The 25,441-nt window shown below is 41.7% G+C and overlaps 1 protein-coding gene across 13 annotated transcripts in view; it reads right to left on the reverse strand.

Annotated features, from left to right (window-relative positions):
- TSNARE1 (t-SNARE domain containing 1) overlaps positions 1 to 25,441 on the reverse strand; it is a 453,286-nt gene that overhangs the window by 177,605 nt on the left and 250,240 nt on the right. For 11 of the 13 annotated variants that reach the window (XM_058832855.1, XM_058832854.1, XM_058832853.1 and 8 more), the window contains one exon: positions 6,331 to 6,403. In XM_058832855.1, the coding sequence (XP_058688838.1) occupies positions 6,331 to 6,403 (73 nt within the window). Of the gene's footprint in view, positions 1 to 4,982; positions 5,111 to 5,311; positions 5,461 to 6,330; positions 6,404 to 25,441 lie in introns of those variants that run through there. The other 2 variants (XM_058832856.1, XM_058832857.1) reach the window with 2 other exon arrangements.

Here is a 25,441-nt window from a genome sequence, read left to right on the forward strand (position 1 = left end):
CCTCTCATCTGCTCGCTGCTAAATGGCAGAGCGCAGGAATATCGTCACTTTGGCATCTGGAAAGCAATTTACTGCTCCTTAGAGAGAAAAGTGGCCTCAAATTCCTGGTGCTTGCCACAGGAGAAGAGTCAGAATAGGAAGAGTGTCCTGAGGGTTCTGGGCCCAGTGACCACTGCCCACTCTCAGTCACCCATACAAGGGGTCCTTAATTCCCACAGATGCTCTCAGATGGCCTGGGATAATCAATCCAAGGCTCTACCTTTAAACCCACACAATTAGCACATGTGAGGATATTATACCACTGCAACAGGCCTGATTAATTTTATTTTTTTTCCCGATTTCCTTCTTTTCCTGATTAAAAAAAGTTATTTCAACAGAAGGTGTTTTTGGTGAAGCAATTTATGGGTGTGTCAGACTTTTTTATTCCCCAAAAAATCTCTGAATGTAATTTACAGGGGAAAACAGCTCAAATAGCTTTGAATGGGAAATTCCTGATAGTTGCCTGCAGCACACCCTTTCTTTCCATAGAATCAGAGAATCCTGGAATGGTTTGGATTGGAAAAGGCCTTAAAATAATCTTGTTGCAACCTCCTGCCATGGGCAGGGACACCTTGCGATGTTCCAGGTTGTGCCAAGCCCTGTCCAACCTGGCCTTGAACTCTTCCAGGGATGGGGAGTCCATAATTTCTCTGGGCAACCTTTTCCTTGTGATTTATGCTCAACACGTCTTTTTTTTTTTTTTTTTTTAATTATGGAAAACATCCAAATTAAAAAAAAATAAAATATGTTTCTTTACATTTACAAATTAAAAAAAAAAAAGAAGTAAAGATCAAATTTCTTTTTTCCAAATCCAGTTTGTGAATTGAAACAGTTTGGATAAATCCCTTAATTTCATTTGCATGCAGCATTTTTCAGAAGTCTGGTTTTGCCTATAATTAACACAAAACTCACTTTCCATCACACAGCTGAGTTATCAAGTCCTATTGCTGATGAAAGAAGTTTCAATCTGAGTTTGTCACTGGAATAAATAAGGTTGGTAGGTGTGTGGATTCACAGAAATAAATATATTTTACTTCTGATTGCTGTCTCGAAAAGATCATATATTTTACCTACCAAGTAAGGTCACTGCTATTTACAACTTGCCTGACTTCTTTTGCTTCACATGGCTTGTTTGATTTACTTAAACTGCTCAAGCCATGTTTCCCAAACAGTCTGGCAGAGAATTGCACCTCCCAGCAGAAATAAACCACCCACCTGAGCAGCTTCTGCCTTTCTGACATTTACTGCTCAATTGCAGCATTAGCAGGAACTGAGACTACGGCAGTTCCAACTTCCCAAAAACTGCTTTGGAAAAATTGATGTGAGAAGAATCCTACGGGTGGCAATAAACCTCGTGGAAGGAAGAGCCCTGCTTCTGTACAAAATTAGCTGGCTCATTAACTGTAATTATACCAGCCCAATCACATTATGAGGGTCAAACACAGAAACAAACACAGCAGACAAATCTTCAGGCGTTAGTAAATTTGCAAGTGTGGAGTCACCCATCGCTCTTCTCCTTGTAAACCAGCATGTGCTGTCTCTCCAACTCTGCCAGCACCAGAGCTAAATGTGGGAGTCCTCACGTGAGGGATGGCACAGAAATCACACTCACAGGGAGCAGGAGGAGGAGAGAAACACAAAAGCTCATGCAATTTTTGTGTTGCTTGTTATCTCGAGTCAAATGAGTCGGTCAGAGATCACAGGAGCCCACGCCTGGCTCCAACAACTCTGTCACAGCAGAGGCCACCAAGCAGTGCCTCATGAAAGCTGAGGCTGTCCAGCCCTGCCCAGAGAGCTGTTCAGAGGAGGCCACCAGTGCTGCAGCCCAGATAAACAGGGAAAAGTGGCACAAAATACACCACAGAATCACAGAATGGTTTTTCACTGACATGTCACTCTGGGTCTTATCAAGTGGCTGAAAGCAGCACAGCCAAGAGAAGATTTCCCAATCCATTAGGAACCAATAAGAACATAAATGTACACATTCCCATAACAGCCTCCTCTGAGATCACTTAGGAGTCTTAACCAAATGAGAGACTTTGCAGGCCCCATTCAGATCAGAGATATTAAAGCTGCTGCATTCAGGTATTTGGGGACCGTTCTCAAGACGTGTTCATTTTCTGCAGATGTTCCAGCTGAGGCACATAACTCGGGAGGGTTTAGTTAAAGCTCCAGCTGAGTGATTTCCCAACTCAGCTTGCAGTCTGACAACAGACTCCTGGCTGTGCCATCCAGGCAGTCAGACTGGAGGAGGACGTGTTGATGGACCCTTCTGAGAGTGTTTACATGTCAAACCAGCCTTCAGGTCAAAAAGTCAACAAAGTAGACTTGGTTTCACAGGAGAAAATAAAATAAAAAATAAAATAAAATAAAATTAAAAAACCCCAAACCCCAAACTGAAAAACCCTCCCCGTACTCCAAAGCTTCCAAAATAAGCAACCTGTTTGCATTCGTGCAAATATCTTTTCCTTAGAAGGAAATTTATGGCTGTTGTTGCCATCACCATGAAAAATGTGAAAACATTTTCAGTGAATGGCAGCATCACTCAGGGACTGAACACATTGGCCCCTCAAGAAGTTCCTCCTGACTGAAGGAATCCAGCAGCTTCCATGTCTTTACTTCTTTTTCCAGCTCTCTCAGCTCCAGCCTGACAGACACCAGGCAGAGAGGTTTGTAAAGTGAGGGAACAATGACTTTATATCACGTTAAGAATTTTTTAAACCCAGTTATTTTTACATGTAAAAAATCCAGACTTCAAGAGTGAAGTGAAAGCTAAGTAGCACCAACTTCCAAGTCTGGATTAGTATTGGTCTAAACACAAAGTCTGAGGAAATCTTAACTGTGACACAGTAGGACATTGATCTGTTCTGAGGAAGCCGCCAATTAGAGGGATGGAGCATCTCTCCTAAGAGGAAAGGTTGAGACAATTGGAACTGTTCAAACAGGAAAAGAGAAGGGGTTTTGGTGACCTAATTGTGGCCTTCAAGTACCATAAACTAAAATAGAGTAGGCTTAGTAGGAAGAAATTCATCCCTGTGAGGGTGGTGAGGCCCTGGTACAGGCTGTCCAGAGAAGCCCCATTCCTGGAAGTGTCCAAGGTCAGGTTGGACGTGGCTTGGAGCAACCTGGGATAGTGGAAGGTGTCCCTGCCCATGGCAGGGGGGTTGGAAGTGGTTGATCTTTAAGGTCCCTTCCAATCCAGATTGTCCTGTGATTCCATGATTCTTTCAGCCAGAGAAATTTGCTGTGCAAAGGTAGATTTGTGTACATTCATTCTGGACAAAGAGGTAGAGAACTGGTAAATTCCTTCCTGTGTTGCTGCTCTTGCAATATTAAAACAGGTGGCCACTATGTGAGCTTGGGATCTTTTCCCATTTTTGGGAGCTGGGAAGGTTACAGACACACAAAGCTTGGTTGCAAAACTGCTCAAAAGAGTTAGAAAAGTGAGGCCTTTAAAAGTGTAAAATGTTTTCAGAACAATGCGGATCTTTCCTTGTGCCTTTGTGAAATTCAGTGGAGCTGTAAACAGTGATAGAGGTGGTGGAATTGAATTAGAGCAGTTTAGATAAGGGATGTAGGTTTTAAACGTTATTCTGGCATAACTATTAAGGTTCCATACACAGGTAGCATGGAAAAACAGCTTTTCTAAAACACAGATCATTTCCTTTGGCCATGGGCAAAAAAAAAAAAGAGCACTAACTCCTATTCAGGTCAACTTTATTCTCAGTTACAAGATAAACAGAAGCTTACAAATTGGACAAACATGCACTTGCTTTCATCAGGTTCCAATACAAATATTGGCAGCTGTGTTGTTGACACTTTCTTCAGAGGAAGTGAGGATTTAAGGATTCTCCTCTCCCTAAGACCAGTCACAAAACTGATTCCATGGAAGTTTGCATACATATCCCAGCGCCACAAATCAAAGTAGAAGTTCTCACATATAAAACAGAGATGCTCAGTGTAAAATACTGGGAATGTTTCAACACCCACCAACACCAGTTCCACAGCCAATTTTTGTTTTCTCCTGTTGGTGTCCTCCTCCTTGCCCTCTTTCCCCTCAGCCCATGTGATGAAGCTGCACTGGGATGCCTTTGCCGAGAGCTCCTGCAGGATTGTGTTGGGAAGACTCTGCCGATTCCCAGCTAACCCAGGCCATTGGCTTATTTTGCTTTCAAAGGCTTGGGCTCACTGATGTGGCAATGCATAATTAATATTTGCATGAAAGAGATGCCACGACCAGGAACTTGGGCTCAGAGTTTGTTTGCAGAAGACGTAAAATAACAGAGATATCCTCTCCCCAGTCTGCGTTTTATTTCTTCCCTGCATGATACAAATCACTCTGTCCCCTAGGGAGTGTTATCAAAATGTTCATTAAGGCACAGACCAGACAAACTCTCCACAATTCTCCCCAGCTCAGGTGAACCAAAGAGGGATTTTCTCTGGGAACATTCTTCTGAGGGACTCATCTCATATTCCCTGTTTTTGTATTTTCCCTGTTTTTCCTAAACAAGCACGCACAGAGCTTTCATTCCACGCATGTCAGAGGAATGGACTAAAAAAATAAATCAAAACAAGTGCCAGGAGAGCTGTCTCTTGTCATCATGGAATTTTCACTGTGGGGGTTTCAACATCTCTTGCCTCCTGATTCTTTATCTCCCTTACTTTTGTGTAATTTGAATGTCAAAAGATAAACAGTGGGACCCTTCAGCAATTGGTTGGGAAGATACCTCAATTGCCTGTCAGAATTAAAAGATATTCCTTTAAAAAACTGTTAAAAATCTGCTGGAGTGTAAAGGAAGAAGGACAACAACAAAAAAGCCCCACAAAACCTTATTTTTGGCTCAAAGACAAAATGTCCTACTTAGTCTAACAGCTTCTCACAAGGAAGTTAATACTGGGATGGCTTCTATGCATGGGTAAAGTCTTAAAATAATAAATATTGCCTTAAGAAAAGGAGTTGTGAGGATCTTGAAGCTAGCTGATGTATGTTGTCATGTCCCTCAAGGCATTAGCATCTGATGTGCTTTTAGAGATGAATCAGGCTCCAAAGCTATCCATGTACAAAAATAAGCTTTCAAGAGAGAAGGCATCAAGCATCAAGAGGGAAAAAAAAAAAAAGAAAAAAAAAAAAAAAGAAGAAGAATAAAAGAAAATCTACTAAAAAGCTGATTTTAAATATAATTTTGACTTTTTTTTTTTTTTTTGCTGCCCCTGTGAACATGAATGGTGTTTCTCAGAGGTGTGTAGATAACTCATTTCAGTGTAAAAGGAAATATCTTATGGTAATGGAAATTTGCAGAGATATGAACTCGGTAAAGAAATCCAGAAAAGCAGAGAAGAGTTTCTGCTTTTAAAATCTGCGTATGGCTGTCTTAGGACTTCTCCTGCTCCCAGAAGCACCAGTGAAAACTCCATCTGAGCCTGCAGGTGAGAAATATCCCACAAATCCTGCTGCTCTGGAGTTTAGGTCCCTCAACCAGCCCTTAGGACTATTAGCTCCCAAATTTAGAAGTTGTCTCAGAAGTACCACCTGTTATTATTGTGCATACAAAAAACAAGAGAGAGAGAAAAAATCTGATTTTCCTTCACATCATCAGAAAAAAGCAGTGACAAAGGTCAGAGAGGGCTGATCTAAAGTTTCTAATCCTGCTGTTCACAAGACCTGGTGTCTCTCAGCCATGGGCTGCTCCAAAAGATAGGACTTGGATTTACTTTCATCTCTTTTCCCAGTTTTCTCCATCCAGTTTTTTCCTAGTCATTCATAGCTGGAGAACAAGAGGAGATCAACTAATGGGCAGAAACTTCAGACTGTATATGAGCACATCTTGATGTCTGGCTTCTGTAAATTTAATTAGATACACCCTGCTATGTGGAATGAAAATTCTATTTGGAAACAAAAAGCTGCTTAATTTTCTCTAATTTCATCAATAATTATAATAATAATTTCCACTACTATTGTTTTTTAATTACAGTTCCAAGTAGAAAGGAAAAATTGGATCCCTTTCCAGTTAATGTTATATATTCTACAGCTTCCTTTTTACAGTCAAAAGGGAATGGATTCATCTCCCTGTGAATTCTATTTTATGCTAAATATACCAGCAAACTGTCCATTACATCAGAACCTTATTGCACAGGGCAGCTTGTCAGATCCAAACAGCTCTGGATGTACAAAATGCTCAGAACACAGGGAAGATAACCTCAGCATCAACAGAGGGCGGCTCATGAGGAACAAGATCATTTTGGGATGGTGGAAGAGGGCAATAAAGGCCATAATTTTCATGTGACACTCACCTATTGTGTCTCCTTGCTCGTGCACCATGGAGGCCAGGTCTTTGATGATCTGGTTCACGTCCAACATGTCGCTCTGAAAAGACAGAGATCCTAACATTAACAAGGAATGGGGAATATCCAAGTAGGAAAGGCACGTTCCACAGACCAGCCTGGCAAAAGAAAAACACAAACCCAGAAAACTTCATTGGTGTAAAAGTAAAAGGGAAAGTTATAATGCTCCAGCAGTAAAGAATTCCCTCAGAGCCGTGGTTTGCTGGATCTAAGTCAGCCAGCTGACTCAAGCCTTGTGAGGGGAACAAGTGGAATGATCAGATTTTATGGTTGCTTTTCAGAATTGTGGAGGACTAAGGAAAAACAACAATAAAAACAACAGCGGCAAACCCTTCTCTTTCTAAAAAAGTTATTGGTGATGCAGGCCATTCATCCCAGACTGTTCTCTCCTACACAGAAAAAGGCCATCTCTCAGCACAGAATCATCTGATGCTATTCATAAACTGGTGGAGAGACAATTGAAAACTCCCTGAATTTCAAATTACCTTATTGGTAGGGCAATAAGGAAAGAGCTGTTTGATGAACAGATTCATTTATATGTTTTCACATAGTAAAAAAAAAAACAAACCAAAACAACTAACTGCATTCAGCTCTGAAATTTTCTCTGTGAAAACACAGCAAATTACCCATGAGTTTGTTTCCTTCCTTTCTGAGCACTTACAGTATAAAAGAGCAAATGTGAGCATATGTTGACATCGTATGACACTGTGCCTTGTAAAAAGAATTAATTCAGCAATAATAGACATAATAATATAGACACTGCTAAATGCACTACCAGTAAGGCAGCATTACCAGAGCAGAAAAAAAAAGACACTAAAAAAGGATGTATCTTTTTTTTTTTTTTAATCTGTACAAGTCAGAGAATCACAGAAACGCTGAAATGGGCAGGATCCTCTGGAAATTATTTAGCCCAATAGCCTTTCTCAGAGCAGAAAACTAAAGTAGGGTGCTCAGGGCATGGAATTGTCTGCCTCCAAGGATGGAGATTCCACAGATCTGGAAGATCTCTTTGTCTGGAAACTGTAAGTCCATGGAATCCTGTGAGTGTTTGACCATGGCTGGATGACAGACACCCACCAAATCTGCTCTACCACTCCCCTCCCTAAGTAGACAGGGGGCTGGAAATGTAATGAAGGGTTCATAAGCTGAGAGAAGGACCAGGAGACTTCACCCTCCAAATATCATCACAGGCAAAACAGACAGATTTTAATTGAATTTATTTCTAAAAGAATCAGAGCAGGATAATGAGAAGTTTTGGAACACAATCCTGTGCTTGTGCTCTGGGATGGCTGGAGCAGGGAAGTGGGACCAGATGACCCCACTGTGGTCCCTTCCAGCCTGGCCACTCTGGGATTCTATTTCCATCCCAAAAGATCCAATTGCCTCCAGCACATTTTTAAAATAACTCCATTTCCCTACTAGCAAATTTAGGAAAATGGTGAAAAATGAATCCATGTCCTCCTCTTGAAGTTTGCTATGAGAATATAACTGGCACAACACTTCAACACGTAATGAAATAGAACTGCATCAATTTAAAATGAGGTCTGGGAGTCCCACTGTGAGTGCTAGAATAGACCAAATTGTTGAATAACTGAAGATGTAGGAAAAGTGAAAGATTGAAAAAGCTGTGAGAAATCATAATAAAGCAAAAAACCACTCCCCCAGCCAAGGACCAGGTAATGCACCACAAAATGCACTTCATTCCTTCACTTGTCAAGCACAATGAAGCTTTAATTATGGATGGTATTAATTGGTAACTTTTAAACACTGCAGAATATTTTGGAAAATAATGAAGTTTAAGTAATTTGAGATTGTATTTGAGCACTGTGTTAGTAAATCATTACCGAGAAATAAGGAGAAATTAGGGGTGATTTTTTTTGTGTAGGGAAGTTTTCTGAGCTTTTTGTAAAAATATTTCAAGGGAGAAAGTTAAAGTTTATAAAATGTGAAGAACTGAGAATTAACTTTAATGTCTTGCTCTGCTCTTGTTTAACTGATTTTCAGAAGATGGTTAAGGAAAATATAAACAACAACAACAACAAAATAATAATACTAAAAAAGCCCAGAATGCGGATTTGTCTCTCTTGGCTAAATAATCACACTGATGTAATTTTTTATGTTTCTTCCTTGCAATATTAGGACAATCCTTTCTACACTTCAATCTGCTTTACTTTGTTGTGCTTCTTTTCCAGAACTTTAAGTGAAGGTGGCTTAAAACTCATGAATATGTTTCTGCACGTACATTTGGTTAGACAGAGTTCACTGCAATATATTGAATTAAACACACCCCCACCCACCCCAAGCATTTCCACTGGAATAAAACAGAGGATGCACTGACTTCTTAGAGGACCCTTCCCAGGTAATTTAGCCATGAGGAGTTGGGCTGTCTGTGTCCTGATCCCCAGATATTCCGTGAGGCAGGGGAGAACGAGAAGGAAAATTCAACGCTGTGCGCGAACGGTGCTGGTTCAGCTTTGCCATTTGTATTCAGGTACATGAAACCAACCATCTGCAGCTGCAGAGTATAGATCCTTTCCATAATGTTGCAATAACACTTAAAATTACTGTTTAGCAAATATGCATCAGTGAGAGCCAGCGCTGAGCTGTGAGGAAGTAAAAGCTGCGACTACTGCACTTCAGGAAAAACAAACGGGGGTGAGTTATAAAGCACAGAGCACGAAAGCAATCTGACCTGAAGCCAGAAATCTGTTGAATAATTTAACCTGGCAAGGTGAAGTTTCAAAGTCCTTGATATATGTAAGGAAAACAGAGGAAGAAATAGAAGAAAGAAAAATACCCAGAAATAAAGACCTTCCATAGTGGAATATCCCTTGGAGCTACTCTCCTGCTCCTTCTTGCCAGGTCTGCTCCATCCCCAAGTGCCTCTGAACTTTCCAGGTGCCAGAGTTTGTTATGAAAATCAGATTGCCTTTGGTTTCCCATGCTTGCACACACTTTGCAGAATTCACAATGAAATACAGCTCCTCCTAAATCTCTGGCTCCACAGAACCCAGGAGTGCAGCAGACACCACCATTCCCAAAATTCTGTTTCCCTGACAGTTAACGATGTTGGGGCTCCCTGGGTTTTAATTAACACCAGCCTTTCCTGTCTGGCAGCAAATCATTCACTGTATTCTGCAGGAAGAGGGAGACAGGTTTAAACTGTTCTGTATAAATCCTCTTTTCTTTTCTATTTTTTTTCCCCCCCAAAAAAGGAGAAATCCATTCAGATTAGTAGACAGGATTTAATATCACCCATTCTGGAACAAAAAGAATTAAACTAGTCAACAATAAAATGAAATGGCAGTACCTAAAGATGACCAAAAATGCAGAGAAGTGATAGACGAGAAAACCTGAGATGCAAAAGAATTTGAGGCCGTTAAGTTCCAGGGGATTAACTCCCACTAGGGGAAATTAGTTTGGGAAGTTTTTAACAGAAAGTACGAGGTTAAAATGACAGGACTATTTGAGTCACTTAACCTGACTCAATAAATGAATAATGTCACTGCACAGTGCTGAGATTTTGGGACAAAAATTGAATTTCCAAGTCTGAGACAAAAGTGGTTGGAAATATGATTTTGCAGATAAACCAGAAATTTAAATTTCCCTATTTTTGCTTTAACAAGATAAAGATTTCAACACTTTTGAAATTAATTTGTGAGCAAGTCAGGTTATAAAATCCAGACATTGTCACCAATGTGGGAACAAGAAATCCCACATTTCCCCACAGAATGAGCATTACTGAAATATTTGCAAGACAGAAAATATACAAACCTCTTTTCTCTTCCACTCTCATGCTTTGTGGGGTGAAGATTTATTCACACTGAAAACTTCCAACATATCCCTGACCTTAATGATATCCTAAAGACATTGTTGTATTCCTGCCATGGGAAGGGTGTGAAATAAACTGGAGAAGGGAACATGTTCTCCTCAGAAGGACACAGAACAAATCTGTGTAGTCAATAATTCCTCCCTCACATGGAGCCAGATCCCAGCCTCCTCTATCAGTGTCAGCTCAGGTCCTCAAGGGAAGAGTCACACTCATTTCTAGGAATGTTTGACTTAGGTTTGTATAAAAATGGGATCAAAAGTATCAGTGGTCTATCCTATTTAGCACGTGTGCTTTTGTGTTTACTCACAAACCAGCCATCCATTTTTTTTAAAGGACTATAAATTAGCATTTAAATTAATTGCTGCCTCAATATTCAGGAGCTGCTGAGTTTTTACAAGCAAGGTCACATTCTGACCCGTCACCTACACTGCAGCAAGCAGCCAGGAGAGCTATAAAATAAACCTCAAGGAGATCCTGAAAGATGTCCTATAAGGTCCATGTGTGCATTTCTGCACACGGAAGCACTCCAAAACTCATTAAACTAAAACAAACCCCTTGTGCTTGTTATCTTTGGGGGAAAAAGTAAAGAAACAAGAAAAAAAAAATAAAATTAACCAACAGCCCTTTGTAGTGTTTATGATGTTTTACCAAAGAGATGATGAGATGTTCCTTGTGTGTTGTCCTGTCTGCAACAGCTGTGGGACATCTCCCACCCTGTGGTCCACCAGGTGTGGACATCAAAGACAAATCAGAACATGGTGTTTGTCTGCCCTTATTCCTTTCTGAGAGACAGGGTGAGGAAAGGAAAAGGAAAAAAAAATAATATAAAACGTGAGCAAGCTTCTGATGCAAGATAGGCAGAAACTAAATCTTGCTGCAACAGCCTTTCAACAAATATTTTTCTCTTGTCTATGGCTGGGGAGAAAAAAATGACATTCAATAAATCAACCTGATTCAGCCTAAGCAACAACAGACCAGCAGAAAATTGTTTTGAGGGCAGAAGCCATCCAGAACAGCAATTACAGACTGAGTTAGGTCTCCTCTGGGACTCAACAAGAGCCAGAGTGTGGAGTTTCTCTCTCCCTCTCTTGCCTGTGCACATTTCCTCTCTCTTTTGCTGTCTTAGAGGTCTGTGTCATCTCAGGGAGTGTAGGACTGTGCTGCATAATTAAAGTAGTCATGTTGAGCTTTGGGATGCCAGTCCAGCACCTACCTGGGGACACCAGCTCGGGAAACACATCAGGAAGGGGGTTCCTGTCCACCAAATCCAAATGGAGAGGCTGCGGGAGGTGAGACGCCTCGAGCTCAGCAGAGAGAGCTGAGGCCACTGCAGAGGGCACCTCAAGAGGGATGAGTACAGAGATCCTGCAAGCTGCCAGCTGATATTCTGCTCATTCTGCCCCTGGCTGGATGTCACACGCCCACCAAAGCTGCTCCGTCACTCCCCTCCTCAGCTGGATAGCGGGGAGGAAATATAACGAAAGGCTTTTGGGGTGAGGTAAGGACAGGGAGAAATCAGTCAGCAGTTACTGTCATGGGTAAAATAGATTTGATTTGGGTAAATCAGTTTCATTTGTTACCAATCAAAACGAGAGTAGGGTAATGAAAAATAAAACCAAATCTTAAAACACTTCTCCCCAAATTTCCCTTCTTCCTGTACTTCACTTCACTCCCATGTTCTCTCCCTCCTTCACTGCTGTGGCACAGGGGAGTAGGGAATAGGGGCTGTGGTCAGTTTATTGCACATTTCTTACTCCTCACACTCTTCCCCAGCTCCCCTGTGGGGTCCCTTTCAAGGCAGAGAGTTCCCCACAAACTCCTCTCCCCTGGGCCCTTCCCATGGGCTGCAGTTCTTCGAGTGGATCCCCCACAGAGGCACAAATCCTGCCAGTTGTATCATCATGGAATCAGAATCATGAAATCTCACAATGGTTTGGGTTGAAGGGACCTTGAAGATCATCCAGTTCCAGTTTTCTGCCATGGGCAGGGACACTTTCCACTATCCCAGGTTGCTCCAAGCTCCATCCAACCTGGCCTTGGACACTTCCAGGGATGGGGCAGCCACAGCTTCTCTGGGCAACCTGTGCCAGGGTCTCCCCACCCTCACAGGGAAGAATTTTCCTCCTAATATCGAATCTAAATGTGCTTTCTACTGCTTTAAAGTCGTTCCCCCTTGTCAGTGTTGTCTAAGGGAAATGTAATAAAACAAACATAGGAAGAAGTAGTTTGCTCTTTTAAAAACCCTTTGGATCTGCAAATAGGAGAGGTGTTAATGGAGGAGGTCATCAATAGTTCTGTTTTTATGTAGATATCCTCACTTTATATTTGGGAAATATAATAAAGCATTCTTTTTACCAACTTAGATTCTGATCTTCAAATTAATTAACACCCGAAATTTCATTTAAATTCATCCATTTTTAAAAGTCTGTGAATTCCTGTATCTATGTATCTGTGGGTGTTTATAGAGGCACATAAACACATGTATTCTCATGTACCACAAACATTCCCACCTGTATAAACAGCCACTGTATACAGACAGACACTAATAATTTTAAGATTAACTTGCCCTGAACATACACCAGGTGTTAAATGAACATTTGAGGCTTAGCAGATTGCAGGGATATAAACATAGCCTATTTCTATCTACAGTAGCAGAAAACAGACCTTAAATCTTGGGCTTCTTTTTCCTGGCTAAACACTCTGGTGTAAAATAAGCACAAACATTGATATGATCTGATAACAGGCAAGTAAACAAAAAAGGAAAGAAAAGAAGAATTTGTTTTCCTTGCATAGTTTTAATCAAAAAAGAAAAAAAGAATAAAGGTGTGTTGATTTCATGTAGTCTTCAAGTTAATGTTATGATAGTTTTGATATCAGGGAGAGCAGGACTGATGTGAGCAGGAAGGGGTCACATCTGAAAACTGAGATGCAGCAGTTGTGTCATCATGAAATCAGAATGATAAAGCCACAGAATAGTTTGGGTTTGAAGGGACCTTCAAGACCACCCAGTTTCATCCCCTGCCATGGGCAGGGACACCTTCCACTGGAGCAGGCTGCTCCAAGCCCCATCCAACCTGGCCTTGGACACTCCAGAGCTGGAATCACTGCTCCAGACGGGGCTTCACAAGTGAGGAGGAGAGGGACAGAGGCATATAGAAAAACGAAAGAATTATGTTACAAACTCGAGGTGCAGAGCAAATGGAGAATGTTTCCAAAATCACCCATTATGGAGATGAGCATGGCAATTTACATATTTTGCAGTCCCCTGCCCTTCCTTCATCCCCATCACTCTCCTCTTCCACCAGACACTCATGAAGTCAACAAAGAGTGAAACAGGAAGGGAGATCCACAAACTCAGGAAATGAAGAGGGAAGTGACTTCATTACTCTCCAGAGTGAACATCAGCTCTGCTCTCCAAATGGGAAGGTGCTGCAATTTTATTTCTCTTTACTGAATGTCTGATATTCCTGTACCTTGTTAGCACAGCTGGAACAAGACTCTGGGATGTTAAAATGCACATTTGGACACAATAACCCTGAGCAACCTGATCCATGGCAGTGGGGTTGGAACTGGGTGGTCTTTGAGGTCCCAACCCAAACAAATCTGTGATTCTTTGATTTATTTTCTTTTACAAAAGAAAGTTTCTGCACCCACACTATGAATCCAAACTTTTGCTCTCCTACAGCCAAGTTTCTATCTACTTCACCACTAAAGAAAGATTAATATCCTTGCTTTTCCAACAAACCCTTGGGCTGGATATGAAAGAGACTCACAGATCAGAAATATTGCTTCTGTTTTCTGATATGCTAGAAAGGTTTTTGTGGGATTTTCTGCCTTCTCACCTTTCCCAGCTCCCTGGAGTTGAATTAAGGAGTTCCTTCCGAGTTAATTCACATATGTATATAGGCTAATCAAATGGCACAAAAGTAATTACATGAAGGACCCAAAACGAACAGAGATAATGAAATGTCTGACATTGTGGCCTTTGTAGACCAGGAATAAAAATACTCAGTGAAGATGAAGGTTGTCCCAGTAGAGGATACCCATTTGCATTTCAAACATAGATTGTAGCTTAGGGTTTGTGAAATTTGCTGGCCAGACACTCTGAAAGCAAAAATTAAATACAATAAAAAAGGTAAACACAAAATCCATGCAAACCAGAGCAAAACTGTCCACCAACAAAAATCCAAAGCCTTGTCCAAGAAAAGGCTTTTATGAGCAACAGATCCCTTTTCTTTTTGCAAGAGCTGGGCAATAACCACAGTGATTTGATGCAATTGTCACGGAGTGTTTCATGTGGTGGGTACCTGTCCAACAGGAACTATTTGTCTGTATTGCACATTTATTTTGCTTTCCAACAGCTCCAAGGAGCCCTTGGTCTCTACAGCAGCAAACCGCAAAAAGTGAGATATACGAGTTCTTACAGCAACCAATGAAAATAAGTTATTTTTATACGCAACAAAAAATGCTCGTTGGTGACACTTAGTCTTTTTAAAATAAGAAAATAAAATGCCTTTAATATTTACAGCTCCACTTTTTTTCAGCTGCTCAGAAGAAGGTCTCCTGAGTACCAAGTCACCAAAGATATGGAAATCCGTCAGCAAACTCCAAACTCAGTTTGTTCCATGCTGACTTTTCCTTCAGCATCTCCTGCTTCCTGCCCCAGGCTGCAATGTATAAACTAATAGCAGAAGTGAGGGAAGTAGTTGTAATCTATCACCATGACTGATACCAGCCTCAGGAAAGGCAGTTTATTGCAGGTGGTATGTTATCTTCAAAAATAGAAACTGTGCAAAGATTATGACAAAAACTTCAACACTTTCTACACTTTGTTTGCAGCACTATTAATTCTCCACTCTGGATTTATTTCCATGAGGGTCATGTAGCCAGAAAAAAAAATACAATGGAGGAATTCATTTTCTTTTTAGGAGTGTTCTGGGAAGCCAAGCAATTAGAGCAATCTTAAGCTGTCATGTATTATCAATTGCTGCTCAATTATTTTACTTAAATAAAATACTGATTGCAGAGTCTAATCTGCAGCTATCAACAGAGTGATTAATTTAGGTGCACTATTTATTATTGAAAAATTAAAAAAGAACATCTAACTTTAAGTGAAAGGAAAAAGACAAAGGGACAAGGGAAATACACAGCATCTCTTTACAACTCACTGCTATGCTGCCAATTCTCTGTTTAGAAATGGCTGAAGCTGCTGTATCCTCTGCAGAGTTTGGAGACAGCTCAGTCCTCACTACAAATGGAGTTTATGGGTTTGGTGCAAGAGAGGAAGGGAGTCACAGTCTCGTACAGAGGGCACTGAAGGTTGGAATCATAAAATCAATGAAGAGTTTGGGCTGGAGGAGACCTTACAGAACATCTGGTTACAACTTCCTGCCATGGGCAGGGCACCTAGACCAGGCTAATCAAAATCCAGGCTGGCCCTGAGCACCTCCATGGATTGAGCATTCACAGCTTCTCTGGACAACCTCTTACAGTACCTCACCACTCCTGCAGGAAGGAATTTCCTCCTAATATGTAAACTAAACCTGCTCTCCTTCAGCTCAAAGCCTTTCCCCCTTGTCCTGTCCCTCCATCCCTTGTCCCAAGTCCCTCTCCAGCTCTCTTGGAGCCCCTTTAGGCACTGGAAGAGGCTCTGAGCTCTCCCTGGAGCCTTCTCTTCCCCAGGCTGAACACCTCCAGCTCTCCCAGCCTGGCTCCAGAGCAGAGGTTCTCCAGCCTTTGATCAGCTTAGTGGCCTCCTTTGGATTTGTTTGAAGAGTTCAACATCTCTCTAGTTTTGGGGCTCCCAGAGCTCCAGGTGGGGTCTCTTAGGAGAGATCTTGTTCTCTTCAGGAGACTGAAGAGGCCCAGACAAAAAAGGGGTATGGCTGTTGAGGCCATCAAGTGCTCCACAGAGCACCAGCTCCATGAGTAACTCCACACCCAAGGTCTGCCCAAGGTTCACCTTCTCCTCAATGGTACAAATTGGGAAAAAACAAGATACATGTTCCATTCAACTTAAAAAAAGTCCCTCTGCCCTACATTTCCCTGTTCATTTCAAAGCCAAATGCTGTGGTCTTTGTAGGCTCTTCCAGATTTTGGCTCTGTAGACTGCAGGCTTTGCTGTTGACACTTTTCTTACATATTTTCAGTCAAAAATGCGGGTTACCTAAGAGTCACAAGTGCTAAGTTAAGCTATCTGACGGCAAATTAATTATAACTACAGATAAAAGGCTCAGAAAAGAAAGGTTGATGGGTGTCACTTCCTGCAAGTTGACTCTCCCAAACACCCTCACATGGTTTTATTCTCCATTCTATACAACAGAAACTATTTTTAAAATATCCATTATGTCCAAAATGATTCATCTCATTGTTCAAGGATTTTTTTCTTAATGTTTAATTTATTTCTCTCTGTCCTTAGTTACTACTTGGTCATTTGTTACTACCTTCAACCTTAATATTTTAAATTATTCTTCCCTTTTTTCAATGCTATTACACATCAAGTATTTCTACACAGTCATCATGGCTCGACTAATCACTGCTGCACTTTCTGAGCCTGCAATTGGTAAATTCCTGTAATCTCTCTTCATAAATTATACTTAATACTTTGTCCTCATTTATTTCCTTCTGGATCACCTCCAAATTTCTAATAGAAAAAGCAGGCCAAAATGCTCTCATTTCTCACACACCTTCTTATCACATAAAAGGTGCCAATGTCTAAGGCAGACACTAAAGGCTGTGTGACAGTTCACTTCATTTTCCAATTGTCTGTGCTCAGTATCCAGTTGAAAATTTCCAATTTCTGGTTAAAAGTACCCAGCAGGTCCAGTGGCTCAGCCTCTTTAGTTGGCTCACTCACCAGCTGTGTCAGGAATTTATCTTCTGCACACTCCAGGAACATCCTGGACTGTTTCCTCTTTGCTGTGTTGTATTTCCAGCAGACAGCTGGTTAAATTGAATTCCTCCATGGGAACAAAGGCCAGCCATCATGAGGCTTCTCCAGGGTACTTCTAGAGTAATTTATCCATCTCCTGATCCTGGCTGGGTGGTCCATAACAGACTCATTCCATCAGAATCCCATCAGGATTTCTGCTTTGCTGGCCTTCCCCATTATCCTGACCCACAAACACTCAGCCCTTTAGACACAAGGGTTGTCCCCACTGTCTCTCCTCCCTTGCTGTCCCTTCTGAAGAGTTTACAGCGATCCACTGCAGCACTCTGGCTGTGTGAGTCATCCCACCCCGTTTCCAGTCACAGTTTCCCACTGGCACAATGGCTCCTCCTGTTTGTTGCTCATGCTGTGGACATCAGAGCTCTTATGTTTGCAGAAACAGTGCAATTCCAGCTGGTGTCTGCCACCCCAAATCCAGAAATCTTGTGTTTGTTCTCAGACCAAAATTGTGGTTTGCAGTTCCATCCGGTAATTAAAATTACGGCTCTGAACAACAAGCAGCTCACTCTCTGATCAAAGGAGATATAATTCAAACAATTAATCATTCATTTTACTTTGACAGTTCTGCTTATGTGTCACTGGCAGATGGGGGCCATGCTCTCAGAGAACAAAGTCTGGGTCGTTTTAATCTCTAGAGGAAGGAGGAATTATTTATAGTGTAGGATTGGTGAATTACATGTTGATGTCTTCTACGTGTACTGCCCAGCAATTTCCCCTGGCTCACTTCACAGTCACTGGGGAGCCAACACTGGGATTGTGGAGCTCAGATTAAGGGTCAGGTATTTTCAAACTGTCTGGGACTCATAAATACTAAGGTGAAATTTTTAGAGAAATAGTGAGACAACCTTAGAGCGTGAAAATTCATGGGGAATCAGAAGAGAGAAAAGTGTCTGAGCAGTGCAAAATCCAAAAGTCTGGGAATTAGAAGCCAGATACCTTAATGCCAGCCCTCTGCAGCCCCAGTTGTACAGATGATGGGGAAATAATCCAATCTATGATTTGCTGTTGCACAAAACACTGCAGGAGAATGAGCAGCAAGAAGTGTGCATTTGTCAAAAGTTACCTGGTACCTTTCTAGGACAGGGTAACACCTGAGGAGGAAGAAAAACAGCAGATGATGAATACACAAGTACAGCAAACAAAGTCTAGATTAAAATACTGTAAAACTGGCTCATTAATCATACTTTAACAGTATTTTTTAATCAGTAAATTCTCTTTTTTGGTAATCGACTGGAAGGATGTACAGGAAGGATTTCAACATCACAAAGTTCAACAAGGACAAATACAAGGCTCTGCTCCCAGACTGGGACAATCCCCAGAATCTGAACAGACTGGGAGATGGGACGGGAGCTGTCTTGCAGAGGAGGTGGGAATAGCTGGTGGATGAAAAATTGGCATGAGCTGGCCATGTGCACTTGAAGCCCAGAAAGCCACCTGTGTCTGAGGCTGCATCAAAAACAGAGTGGGCAGCAGGTGAGGGAGGGGAGTTTATCATACCCTGAGTTTGTGTGGTTTTCTTGGATCCAGGACTAACCAATACTTTTCAGGAGTGGTTTAAGTTATGGCATAGAAAGGACAGTTCATAAATAAGAAATATCTTAAGCCTGCCAGAGAGAGATGGTTAGAATTCAAAAGGGATCTTGTTAAAATGGGGAAACACTGTAAAGAAAAAAAGGGTGAAGCCAAATAATGAAAATACAAAGTTCTACAGTTAGACATAAAGAATAATAGGAAATTTACTGGGCAGAAGTCCTCAAAGAGAACATAAACATGAAGAGAAGAAAAACAAATAAGCAAAGGTGCTGAGGGGTACTGGGGACTTGTGAGATAAAATATTGTGTCCAATTTTGAGCAACAAATCTCAGGGGGACCACCTGGAGGGAGACAGCTCAGAGAAAAGCCATGGGAATGATCAAAAGTGTTAGAAACACAGGCTGATAGGGAAAATAGGAATTAGTGTGTTTTTCAATGTAGAAAAAGCAGGATGTGTGGGGTTGGAGAGATGGGGGAGACACAACAGATGTGATAATGCTTTTCTGACAAGTGGAACTGTTGCAAATAGGAAGGGAATAAACTGTTCTCCATATTCCCTGTGCATATGACAGAAATTCATGGACTGAAACTACAACAGGAGACATCTATATAAGAAGTTAATGATTTGGGTTGTTGATCCCATCTTAGAGCTTAGAGAAAAGGATTTGATGATGTTTAAAGATTGCTCTTAACTCCACTTGTCTAATATTCAATGCAATCAATACAAACCCTGGAAATCAGAAAGAGAGAGGGACAGTTTCAGAATGCAGCCACAAACTTCCCATCAGCTCCAGTCACTAAACTGATTAAATCACTCACTTCTCCCTCAGCCTTTCTGGGCTAAGACAAATTCAGCAAATCTCTGCTCTGTTAAACATCCTCGTCCACAAAAAACAAAAGGTGAAGCTCAATAAGCTTTAGCCAACTTATCAATAGCCACAAAGACACTTTCTGCCCTCAACCAGCAGCAGATAACAATCAGACAGCAGCGTCTCCCCTTCAGCAAGGAACAATGGCATCTGCAGCAGGGAATCCTGACAACAGTGTGCCATCTATCAGCTGAGTGTGACAACAAGCCACAGCCAGCCCCTGTCCCAAGGGCTGCATTTAGAAACCATCAAGCACATCTACAGTGACGGAGCAGACACTCCTGCGCTTAAAAACCCACCAGTCACTCAGCAGAGAAGTGAGTTATCCTGCCTTCCTTCCCACCTGCATTGCCCCCTCCCCAAGGAAATGATAGTTTAGGAGAATTTGGATTCAGGTCTCCAGTTTATTAGAAAGTTTTAAGTATTTATATTCAATCATGCTCAGCTTGTGCTCCCTGAGTTCAGATTAATTTTCAATGGACTGTTTTAATTTTGTTCTAATTTGCAAATGAGGCAGGTGAGAGTCTAGACTTGAAAGGGGAGATGGCTCAGCTCATTCCCAGCCACACACTGGTGTCTCTGGCTCAAAGGATGAAACACTGGAAAAACTGGATGAATCTAGGGAGGTGGGGTGAGAATTGGAGGAATTGGGGAGCTGCTTTCAGGCTGAATATACCTTGAAAAGGCTGCTGTTCACTGTTAACACTGCAGGTAATTCATTGCTTTTTCCATTCATGGAATTTCAGATCAGTAAAATAAATCATTTTCCAGCACAGAGGACTATAGACTACACCTATCATACCTCATTTTATGATTTCTCATAGAGTATGATACAGAATCATAGAATCTTTAAGGCTGGAGAAAACCTCCAAGACCATCAAGTTCAATCTTTGATCAAATTCCACCATGTCCCCAAAACCATATCATGAAATGCCAAGTCTTCTCATTATTTGACCACATCCAGGGATGGTGACTCCATCCCTTCCCTGGAAAACTTGTTCCAATGTCTGATCACTCTTCCATTAAAGAATTTTTTCCTAATATCCAACCTGAACATCCCTGGTGCAACTTTAGGCCAAATACGTATTTGAATTTTTATTAATACTCAGTAATATCAAAATACTTTTGTCAGGCCTTAATGAACAATGCTGAAAAGTCACTGAAGTAGTTCAAACACTTCTAAAAGCAAAAGGAAACTGCCATTTTCAGGGGTTTTGTCTGGTGACAATAAATTCTCACTGTTTGATGACTCTTTGGCATAAATTGATGGGTTTTCCTCTCTGTCCAGTCCTTACCAACCACAACTGCAGCATTTCTTTAGTTGATAATATGAGGAGGTGATTTAGAACAGAAATTAATAAAGTTTCAGTTACCGTTATCAAACCCAAAAAAACCATAGAGTCATAGAATCATAAAACATCCCGAGTTGGAAGGGACCCATCAGGATCATTGAATCCAACCCCTGGCCCTGCAGAGGACAGCCCCAGGAGTCACACCATGTGCCTGAGAGCATTGTCCAAAGGCTCCTTGATCCTTCCACTTTGGGCCACTGTCATTCCAGCCAGCCTCAGCTCAGCAGAAAACTGAAATAAGATCCCTTTGCATATTTAGCCCACAAAAGACCCCAAGCCATGCCTGTAGGGTGGCTCCCTTGCAAAGTCTGAAATGCCAGGAGCCAGCCCTCCCCTTCCTCGGCATCATCACACCCTGACACATTTTGATTTCCTGGGCTCTCAAAATGGTTTATTACAGGAGATTGTTTCTGCCCTGATTCCCACCCTTACCCGTGCGCTGAACCCTCACCTCTGTCTGTAGCCTCTTTGAGTTTAGGTTTGTATCTTTTCATTGTGTTCTTATTTTTTTTTTTTTTTAACAGAAAATAGATTGCCATAAATTTTGCCCTTTCAAGTGTTTAGTGACAGAGTGGAGCTGCCCTCAGTCACATCTGTTTATCCTGGTAAGCACATTTATAAAGTGATTTCCCATCCTCGTTATTCTGTCAATGGCATTTCACACTGCAGCTACTTTAGTGCAGCATTTTATCACTTGTCCTGAGGGCTGCTGACAGCTGCCAATTTCAAGGCTTCATTCCAGTCTTAATTTTCTTCTTTTCCTTTCCTTTTCCCTCACTTCCTTTCCCCCGTCTTCTCCTTTATTTCCAGATGAAAGGGGAGCTAGATAAGTGCAACGAACGCCAAGGATTTCCTCTCCCCTTTAACACGGAGACATAATAATCCCATAATAATCCCATAATGTGGAGCATGATAGTGAGGAAAAGTTGAAATTCAGGAGAGTGCAGCTGCATTTCACTTGACCATTGTGAATTTCTGACAAATTCTCCATTAATGCTCCTGGGATAAAATTTCCCAGCTCCCTTGCTATGCAGAAATTGGACTGTTCATCTCCAAGGGAAGGCACTTTGTGCTCTTGATTGCCATGATCCTCCTGCCATCCAGAATTACCTACAGCAAACCAGAATAGGCTACAATCCAGATCAAAGCACAGCAGGAGAGAAATTCTACTCAAGGAATGCTTTTTAGACCTCCTTGAGACAGCTCCCTTCTCTCCACAACACCCGTATTTCATAAAACCATAAAATCATTTAGGATGGAAGAGACCTTTAGGACCATTGAGTCCAACCATTAACCCAGCACTTCCAAATCCACCACTAAACCATGTCCCCAAGTGCCACATCAACACATTTTTTAATACTTCCAGGAATGGTGACTCAACCACTTCCCTGTTCCAGTCCTTGACAAACCCTCTGCGCAGGATTTTTTTTTCCTGATATCTGACCTAAACCTCCCCTGGCACATCTCAAGACCATCTCCTCTTGTTCATTTTTTACTTTGGAGAAGAGACTGAACCCCACATTGCTCTGTCCATGACCATCCAAGGAAAATTTTAGGCTCTCAGGCTGAGTTTGCTTATACCTTAATGGCAATCCTTAGTTTGCTCAGTTTTCCAGCCAGGAGACTTTTAAAGCCTCCAGACAGCAAGAAAACTTCACAGGAGCCTGTTCCAGTGCCCAACCACCGTCTGGGTGAAGAACCTTTTGTTAATATCCAACCTAAACCTCCCAGACACGACTTCAGGCCATTCCCTTGGGTCCTGTCACTGTCACCACAGAGCAGAGATCAGTGCCTGCCCCTCCTCTTCCTCTCAGGAGGAAGTTTTAACTGCAGTGAGGTCTTCACTCAGTCTCTTCCTCTCCAAGCTGAACAAACCAAGTTGCCTGAGCCCCTTCTCACATGGCTTCCCCTCTAGAATAATGTTTTGCCAGCACCAGAAATCTTCTCCTGGTTCGAGATACAGTCACCAGTTTGCAAAGTCACATCACAGCGGGTCTTGCATCATCCTCCAATCCAAAAGAAAAATTTCAACTTGACATGGGCCAACCATTCTCATACTCACATTGTCACTTAGTTTTATGAAATAGTAAAAACAATTTTCTTCTTCTGATCTGCAGTTAACATGAATTTCAATTACTGAGGTTTTCCTTCAATGGAATCTATTTTTTCCCCCATTTTATTGCTGGAATGTACAGTCACGTTGGTGGAAAAGGGCAGTGTGCCAGAATATTACTTAGATAACCCTGGCACACTTAACTAGAAGGCTGTTCATCTATACAATTAAAAATACACATCAAAATCAGGACATTGTTTTTCTTTGATTTCATTATCCAGACTGATGGCTTATAAATGCATTTACCCATGGGATCCTCAGTCTGTGATTATCAAGAGAATTGAATCATAGGAAGGTTTGGGTTAGAAGTCACCCTAGAAACCATCTGGTTACTCCATACTCTGAAGAGGAAGCAGAAAACAGGTAGGTCAAGAATGGTCTCTGAAAAACAAATACTTGTTATTTCCTTGAACACTTCCAAGGGTGCCCCGTCCCTGGAACTGTTCAAGGTCAGGTTGGACAGGGCTCTGAGTAACCTGGTCTAGTGGGTGGAATTCTTCTGGGGGGCAGGGAGGCTTGGAATTAAATGATCTTTAACATCCCTTCCCACCCAAACTTTTCAATTATTCTCTGATTTTTATGATTCTACAGATGCGAGTTCAAATTTAAAAAAAAATCAGGTGACAAAAGTCTTCTCAACTCAGACACAAAGGGGGGAAGTGCTCTAAGGCTCTGGGGTGACAGAAGCTGGGATACATCACTGCCACTCAAAGAAAAAGAAAAAAAAAATCTACAAAATAGTATTTTGTCCAAAGGGTCTGTTGAAGAAGCAGCCTGAAGGTATCACTGATTATGGATGTATGTTTGAGCTTTTGAGATGAACAACAGGAGATTCTATACAGTAGATTAAGAGAAAGAAGCTGATCATGGGTCAGCTCATGATAGAACAGATGTCTAAAATCACAGTGGATGAACTGTGTTCTAAAAGTGTGTTTTCATAGATTACTTCGAGACCTTAAAGTCAGACAGGGACATTTACACCCTGGAAATCTCCAGTTGTGGGAAAAGTACCTTGCTCTGGGTGACAAGAAATCCTAATGACCTGCAGAATACCCCAGACTTGCTAACAGGAACACCCAACCCTTGTTTAGGAACAAGCCCTGTTGCAGATTGCCAGTTACAAACAAACGAGCTTTACAAAAAGTCTTGGCTGTTTGAATGATGAACTGAGTAATAAAACCTTACACATGGTGGTAAAATGGCTGAAACAGAGCAAAACAACAAAACACATGCAAGGCTGTGATAGCCTGGTCCTTGTAAGGAAAATCACAGCTCACTTAGCCCTCACAACTCTTTAAACAAGTTGATAACTCAGAGGAAATGAAAAAGAAAGTGCAAACCTATTCCTTTAATTTTTTTTTTTTCAGATGTTGGAGGTCTGGGATGTTGTCACTCCTCAGGTGACTACAGAAGGTAACTACCATGGAGAGAGGTACAAAGCAATGTCAAATGCAAAAGCAGGTCAGGAGAAAGAAGAAAGAAAGAAAAAAGTAATAAAAACCAAACAAAAAACCAACCCAAAATTAAAAGCAGGTCAGTTTTCATCCTGACAAAAGGTTAACAGCCAGCTTCCTCTAGGCATTTTGCTGGATGCCACATTGTTAAATATACATATAAGTGATCCAGGAAGGTGAATCAGTGGTGGAGAGAGGAAAAAAAAAATCCCAAAAAAGACCAAAAACATCTCAATCTGTCATCATGATAATTCCACAAATTCCATGTTAAGATGAAAGCCCTATTCAGGTGCAGAAGACTGTAACCTTTGGTGAGCTCCCTTTGGGGCAGGAGCTGGATACAGAACTATCAACAAACCCAGGGCCACCTGAACAGTCTCATCTGGAGGCTACGTAGGTGCACAGTTATTCCAGGACACAGGGGCTACAGGTGGAGCCAAAACCTCCAGGCAAGCCTTGAGAATGGAGGATGGAAAAACCTGCCAGGAAAAACGGAACATGGAGCTGATTCTGGCTGCCTGGTGAGAAGCAGGGTGTCCCCAAAACCTAGGGAGGGCCTGGCTGAACATCACCAGGTCTCAAAATATCCTAAGAGGTGCCCGAATCCAAGCAGGCCGAATTTGGGCAGCTGAGTTTGGACCTTGTAGGATGTGGCAGCTGGATGTTAATGGCAGGCTGCCTCCAGAGCAATGCCCAGTGTGCAGGGCAGTGAGAGGACCTTGTCTGGAATGGATGGAATAATGAATAGCATGGACTTGGTACACAAAAGATGTAAAAGACAACACCTGGGAGCAATCACAGGGCGGACCCAGACTGTATTTCTGTAGTCAGGCTCCTCAAGACTGGACAGGGATGTTGAAAACATCAGCAGGTGCTAAAGCACTTTCAACAACATGACTGTGAATGATGTTTGACACTGATGAATGCAAGTGTGAGAAGGGGGAAATGAAAACTCCTC

This window comes from Poecile atricapillus, chromosome 2, assembly GCF_030490865.1.
Source record: "Poecile atricapillus isolate bPoeAtr1 chromosome 2, bPoeAtr1.hap1, whole genome shotgun sequence".
Classification (NCBI taxonomy): Eukaryota; Metazoa; Chordata; class Aves; order Passeriformes; family Paridae; genus Poecile; species Poecile atricapillus.